We start from the raw sequence: 7166 nt of genomic DNA, 5'->3' as shown, positions 1-7166 counted from the left end.
TAGAACAGGCTAGTGGCCAAGGGTCCATATAACCAGACTCCTTTCGGCCTACCTTTCGTAATTTATGTAAAATCTAATTATCATTTTTTTGGTTTGCAGACCTAAGATCTATTAGTACCCAAGTTTCTGTTGTCTGATTCCTTTTCGAAAAATTTCACCCTTCGCCACTGATAGGCTATAACTTATGAATACCGGGCCCTGTGGACCAAGTGGTTAATGGATGTCACTAATTTGAAGTGCCAATTTTGAAGACTCTCCTAGTAAACATTTATTCATTGCAGATTTTATCTTTTATTGCAATGGATAGTAAGTTATTACCATCTAATCTATACTAATATTATACAGAGGAATGTGCGAGATTGTAACTTTGTAAGGATTATCTCTGGAACTATGAACCAATTTTTATAATTCTTTTACTAATAGGAGGCTACATTACTCCCGAGTGCTAAAGGCTAACATAATATAGATCCGGAAAACTTATACACAATGGCAGACCCGCAGGCAAAAGCTAATCCATAAGATTTTGATAACCATCCGCGCATTCAACGGCTTATTTCTTGAAGGGTAAGAAGTAAAACAAAATATAATTTTGTCATATTATATTAACCAATGCGACGCAGTTTACGATGCGCTCCAGTCCTGGTTGTTTCCACCCCACGAGGGAGTGCCGGCGGCGGCGGGCGCGGCAGTCGTGCTCCATTCGTCCGGAACCTGTACACCAAATAAATATAATTAATTCAACAATCACATACAAATAAAATTGAAATTCTGTGTTTTGACCAACCAAAAAAAACGCTTTTTACTAAAATACAAAGTAATGCTTTCTTTAGGTACAAATTTAACACCAAACGCTGTTACACTGCGATACATTGGGGTTGTACCAGTTTTAATAACACTTGAGGAATAAATTTAAAGTTTTATTTTATTTATTGACTACCATTTTCATAGAAGTATCAGCATAATAAATCTTGAATACCCAAGCTATAGAATGCTTTAAGCCACCACAGAAAATACAATGAAATTTCACATAGCCAGTCTTAGCAAGATAAACAGTAAAATATTGTACCGAATATCGCGACAGGGACACTCTCGATCATAACAGGGGATGAAATACAATATATGACCTGGTTTCACTTTCACTGGCCTACTTCTATGGAGATGAATACGTGAAGTGGGTGTATGAAAACAGTACGTACCTGAGCGGCCCAGTCTTCCTGCGCGGCGGGCGCTCCGAAGGCGGGAGCGGGCGCGGCGGCGGGGGCGGCGGGCGCGTCCTCCACCCACGACGTCACAGGCTCCACAGTCTCGTTCCAGTCCTCGTGCACCGGCGGAGGCACCTCGGCCTTGGTCGCCACCACAGCCTAGAAATAATTACAGTTAAAGATACTGATATTATGCAAGCAATACTTTGGACAATACTGAATGTGAAAATGCAAGTTGGCTGGTCACATTTTTTTGGGACCTCATTTAATACCAGATGTATTACTTCACTTTGTCGTACAGATACACAAATAAAAAGATCCAGCAATCTTTTACAACAACTGTAACTATTCTTATGTGTCATTAATACTTTGTTACGCAAACAAATCTAAATATCAATCAAAACACTTTAGATGCCACTACAAACCTGTTCCTTAGCCTGTTGTTCCTCCTTCTCGCTTTCTTCAGGGTCACGGTAGAAGAACAGATCAACCACTACGTCCCAGCGCTGGTCGCGAGCGAGCACGCCACGTGAAGTCTCAGCACCTCAGCGGGCTAGCATCCCCCACATAAGACCAATGGAGTGGGATGACTGGAATATAACAATAAAATGTTATTCGAAAAAGAGGCTAGAATTTACCTCTATAAGCTAACTTAAACTGCCACTAGAAGCTGACCAAGTTAATAACTGTGTTTATAGAAAGTATTGCACCTTAAGTCAATCAAAATTCTTTTATATAAGGCCTTCTACAGTTTATCAGTGTTTTCACAAAGTTACCTAGACATTCAGATTTTATTAATATTATTTTAAAGCAAACTATAAAATATTTTGAACATACAATCAGAGTTATCATATTTTTTTTTTCACTATAAAATTGTAAGAGTAACTTGGTATCATTTTCTTTTAGTTTTATTATTCTCTAAACTAATATTTTTGTTGGAACTACTTAAATAAAAGCAGTCCAATACTAATTTTGTCCAAAAATATAATGAAAAATAATAATAAATAACATACCTTAGTGTTGCAAGGGATGGCGATATCAACAAATCTGAGAGGGGAGTCAGTGTTGCAGAAGGCAATGACTGGAATGTTGACGTAGGAAGCCTCAGTAATGGGCTGGTGGTCTTGGGCAGGGTCCAACACAATCAGGGGAGACGCGGCTCACGGAACGCTGCCTGAATCTGTTAACAAAACGATAATGCTTGTAAGTGCTAGATATATATAGTGGGGTATATTGTTGTTAAAGCAGAGACTCAGACAAATGTGTAATCATTAAAAATTCAGTGGTTCCTTAGTTTGTTTGTCATCATTGAGTATATAGTCATTTATTTGCCTAATTCATTCTCTAGGGAATGAAAAGTAAGTGGACTAAATTAAAACTTAGATTGCCTGAAGAACACAAAAGAATGTCCTTCTCTTAAGAAATATATTATATCATTTATTTCAGCTGTTCGAATATTACATGGTTCGAAATATAAAACAGAACTTATACTCATTCTAAATGCATACATTATGTACTCCAAGAGTATTCAAATAGTTACAAATCACATTACTATTAATGTCCAAGCCCAAGAAAACGTATAAATAATTAATAATCATGGATATTTCGGCCTTTAAAATTTAATATGACGACATTTTAAAGGCAGAAATATCCATGATAATTATTTTACATTTTCTTCAACTTTTGAGAACTAATCACTAACTAGACGTGAATTTAAATTCTTTACTTGCCAATACTTGTTTAGTTACCCAGATTAAAGGTGAAACAAAATGTATAAAAATGGACCTTGAGGTATCGCCTTAAAAATACGTAATGCAAGAAAAAAAATTATGGTGATTTCACTGAAACAATATCGAATAATGATTTAAACCTTATAATAACCATAGCATTATAAAAATTAAAGAATTCAGTAACTATTTACCTGGTTAGTGAATGCACCAGGAGTGAAACGTCCGGCAATAGGTGTGGCGCCGGTGTGCGCTGCGAACTTGAGCACCGCGCGCTGGCCGAACGGACGCGACGAGATCACGAACACGTCCGCGGGGTTCTCGATGGCCACGACGGCGCGGGCGGCCAACACCAGCTTCTCCCAGGTACGACGAAGGTTAATCACGTGTGTGCCGTCCGCTCGGCGTTTGTACACGTACGTCTCCATCTAAGCAAATACCTTCATTATTCCAAGAATATTTAGATCCAAAATGGAATGGTAAGAGAAATCATCAGTTGGGAGAATGGATCCTCACTGTCTTCAGTGTAAAATGGAACGGATTCTCTTATCATCATGCTATTAGAGGTTATGTTTACGATCCGATTGTTGTCGTTACCTGGAAGTGAACGTTCTCCGACCCGAGGTGGGTGGTGGCTGCAAGCATCTTGGTGACATCCTCTTCGCTTAGAGCGAGCACGTCTAATCCTCCCGACATCGTTGCGTTTGTATGAGTTACGACTAAACCTGAAATATGAAAATGTACACACGGCTATGAAACAAGCTCTGTCACTTTACTACTTAAATTCAAAGAAAATATAATACGGAATCAATTAAATTAACATCGTACACTATGTTGTTCACCATTTTGTTGAATAAATCTACGAGATCCTGCAAATATCGAAAGATTTTAAAAAAATACTTACGCGTATAATGCCACTGGGAGGCGAAATGGACATGAAAGAACTGTCTATTTTACGTCACTGTCAAACTGAACTCTCATTTTGACATATTCTTTGTTGCCAATTTCTATTTAGATGGCAACATAAAAATCCTGCTGTCCTGCAGAAGGATGTGAAAATGGAATTATACAATTTATATTCAGCCAGAAGTAGAAGAAGACTACAGAAATATTATTAAATATGCGTGAGTGTTGTAAAATTTGTTGTTTAAAGGAAAGAAACAAATTATTTTCCAAAAAAAAATACCAAACTGAACACTTTGCCACAATATAAATACTTTCAAATCAGACCAACTCAATAATTTATTCACGTCTTATGTAACATATATTTTATACACATAATTAATGAAATATCTGCAAAACAATATTTACATGTCTAAAAAATGTTAATTACAATAAATTTTCTTCTCAATAATAATTTAGAAAGTAGTCCGAGAGTGGCAGGATGCAGGACATTCATATAAAATTTTACTCTATGGTCGACAATTCAAACCAACATCAATGTTGCCAATTAAAAAATACCAGAAATTTAAATCTGTGGCAACAACTCCCATACTTTTTGTGACTGGTGAAGTGAGTGATGTGTAGTTCGAGAGGAAAAAATTTTTTGGTGCATTTTGACTAAAACGCATTAATTGTAGTTAATTCTGTACGACAATACATGCATTATGATTACTTTAGTACCTTGACTTGTAACTGTGTTTATAATTTATCTACTTCGTGAGTTATTTTGGTATTCGGTGACATTTTAGTGAAGTGCCTAATTTGATCATGGAGGCTATAGCAAAACACGATTTTACTGCGACTGCAGATGATGAGCTCAGTTTTAGGAAGAATCAAGTTCTGAAGGCAAGTTGAGCTTTGTATCTTGTAGTAGAAAGACTTTTTATACAGTAAGATGACAGGTTCTTTCTAGAATTTTTGATATTGCAGATACTTAATATGGAGGACGATATGAACTGGTATAGAGCAGAGTTAGATGGAAAAGAAGGGCTCATCCCTAGCAACTATATTCAAATGAAGAGTCATAGGTGAGTGGTGAATCTCCCGTGCTTGTGGGAAATTTCTCAAGTTGCATTCAAAGCAGTTATAAACAGTACCAACCAAGTAAAAAGAACCAGTCGCTTTATCAACGTAAATCTTAATTGTTTGGATTCTCGCTTGTAAAACGTATCATAAGTTTTATTGTTCACATTTTTACACTCTACACTGTTAACTGTGCTAAACACATATTATACTTCAAGTTTTATGTAAAAACACCAAGTCATTTATAAGGTATTACACATAACATAAAACAAAATTATCTTTACCTAATCCCAAAACACTACACATAGCCTAACCAATTCATGTACTTCCATCATTTATAAATCATACCATTAATTTTTCTATTTCAACATAGTTTATCACACAAATTGTTTAGCATAGATAAAACAAGCAAGACTTATTACAATTTCTCTAAAACAGCTGGTTTTCATCACATTACCAAGAAACATATGAAAATAAACTGTCAAAGCATTATCATGTAAACAGTTTGCTAAACTACAAGCAGTGTTGAAATATAATAAAGCTTTGCTCTTTTACTCTTATAACAATCAGTTTAATGTAGAAAGTGACAAAACAAGCCAAAACATGATCATTATGAACAACATTGTTTACAGATTATATTGTGAGTCATTTGTGTATTGTTTATTCATTTAATAGGACAATACTGTTGCATGATACAGTACCAAGTTAGTGAGCCGGTCTAGCTAGAATGTTGCCGTGTTTATTAGTTTTTCTGTTTTGCTATTCAATGATTTTTTAATACAAGACATCTGTTTCACCTGACCTAATAATATCAGCCCTGTATTATATACTTGCCCATTACTGAGCATGGGCCTCTACTACTGAGAGGGATTAGGCCTTAGTCCACCACCCTGGCCTAGTGTGGATTGATAGACTTCACTCACCTTCGAAATTCCTATAGAGAACTTCTCAGATGTGCAGGTTTCCTCACGATGTTTTCCTTCACCGTTACCTTCACCTGACCTAATCCCAGTTAAATATAAGGTTGGCATAGCACATATTTAATTATGTTACACAAATAATTTAGCTGAGTTTGTATAGCTAACCACCTCCTTGACTTCAACCCGTTTAGGAGATCCTATCTTGGGCAATTTGTGTCAGACAGTTAATCCAAACTTCCCAATCTACAGCTCACACACTTAGTGCTTATCTCCCCCTGACCATGAATGTTGCAGTGTTTATTTCAATAAAATTATTTTATTCATAATACTTCAAGAAGAAATTAACTGTGATTATCCAGTGCTTTAACACTATTCTACAAAAAACAAATCCATCATAAAATCAATTTTAAAACTCATACAAGAATTTCATGTGTTTAAAAGTAAAATACCACATGTCATACAATAAATCATTATTGTATCATGTTCAGGAAGGAAAACTATGCTTGTAACCACATCAGCGCTCCTCTTCAAATAATACTTCTACAGGACCTTTGTATCAAATATGAAACATTTGTTTTCCCCATTACGTATACATATAATCATACCTTTTCCCTATTCAGGTAGGCAGAGATGTTACCTGCATTTAGCTTACTGTATACACCTGATATAATAATATATGCCTATTGCCACATTCCAGAGCCCTATTCCAGAATACTGAGCAAAAAAACACCATATTGCTTTGCCCAACATGGCAATCACAAAATAACTCAACACACTACTTGTAAAGCATACACAGTACAATAATTATACCACCGAGCCAGTCATTCTCCATAAGAATATGTTATTAATCACATGAATTGTTTTCAGTTGGTATTATGGAAGAATCACCAGGGCAGATGCAGAGAAGCTGTTAGGAAACAAACCTGAAGGGCGGTTTCTTGATTAGAATCAGCGAATCCAGCCCGGTGACTTCTCTCTATCTGTCAAGTAAGTGACAGGGCCTGTAGCAAAATTTCATTTGATACTTGTATCTTTTGGTTACTCCATTGACTGTTTTATGTCCAAAAGTGACTATTACCATTAACATGCTTAATTTTGAGTGGTTCAGGCACACTATGTGTTCCAACATTCTTGGAATTAAAAGTATTCCATAGCATGAACAATTTGGGTTATTGTTATGGCGGTGCCCCCAAGAAAACTGCACGCTAACTATATTTCTAGAAGTTCTTAATTCAAAATTTATGATACATATAAAAAAAAAACAATATGTTATTTTAGGTGCAAAATATTTTTAAAAAGACCTAAAATCGATTTTTCATAGCAATTATTCGTAAATATGCCCATTCCCGCCC

The 7166-nt window shown here is 35.9% G+C and overlaps 2 protein-coding genes across 2 annotated transcripts; one reads left to right on the top strand and one right to left on the bottom strand.

Annotated features, from left to right (window-relative positions):
• Positions 1-584: 584 nt before the first annotated feature.
• On the bottom strand, positions 585-3922 carry LOC115440739 (40S ribosomal protein SA). The gene is given in 8 exon segments (XM_030165165.2): positions 585-711; positions 1197-1361; positions 1628-1792; positions 2216-2350; positions 2353-2382; positions 3124-3357; positions 3527-3654; positions 3834-3922. Coding segments are annotated over 7 exon segments (918 nt in total). The 5' UTR covers positions 3626-3654; positions 3834-3922; the 3' UTR covers positions 585-621.
• A 460-nt stretch (positions 3923-4382) lies between these two features.
• Positions 4383-6801, top strand: LOC119192380 (growth factor receptor-bound protein 2-like). The gene is made up of 3 exons (XM_037446197.1): positions 4383-4717; positions 4802-4899; positions 6682-6801. Exons 1-3 carry the CDS (start codon positions 4640-4642, stop codon positions 6758-6760), a joined length of 255 nt encoding a protein of 84 aa, XP_037302094.1. The 5' UTR covers positions 4383-4639; the 3' UTR covers positions 6761-6801.
• The last annotated feature ends 365 nt before the right edge of the window (positions 6802-7166 follow it).

The sequence above is a fragment of the Manduca sexta genome, unplaced genomic scaffold, assembly GCF_014839805.1.
Source record: "Manduca sexta isolate Smith_Timp_Sample1 unplaced genomic scaffold, JHU_Msex_v1.0 HiC_scaffold_2715, whole genome shotgun sequence".
NCBI classification, from domain to species: domain Eukaryota; kingdom Metazoa; phylum Arthropoda; class Insecta; order Lepidoptera; family Sphingidae; genus Manduca; species Manduca sexta.
This window is presented reverse-complemented; position numbering and strand designations above follow the sequence as displayed.

Excerpts from the sequence above, each read along its gene's own strand:
- LOC119192380 (XM_037446197.1), top strand. The coding sequence starts at position 4,640 with ATGGAGGCTATAGCAAAACACGATTTTACTGCGACTGCAGATGATGAG. Across the intron at positions 4,718-4,801 it reads GGAAGAATCAAGTTCTGAAG|ATACTTAATATGGAGGACGA; the intron begins GCAAGTTGAGCT and ends TTGATATTGCAG. Across the intron at positions 4,900-6,681 it reads ATTCAAATGAAGAGTCATAG|TTGGTATTATGGAAGAATCA; the intron begins GTGAGTGGTGAA and ends AATTGTTTTCAG.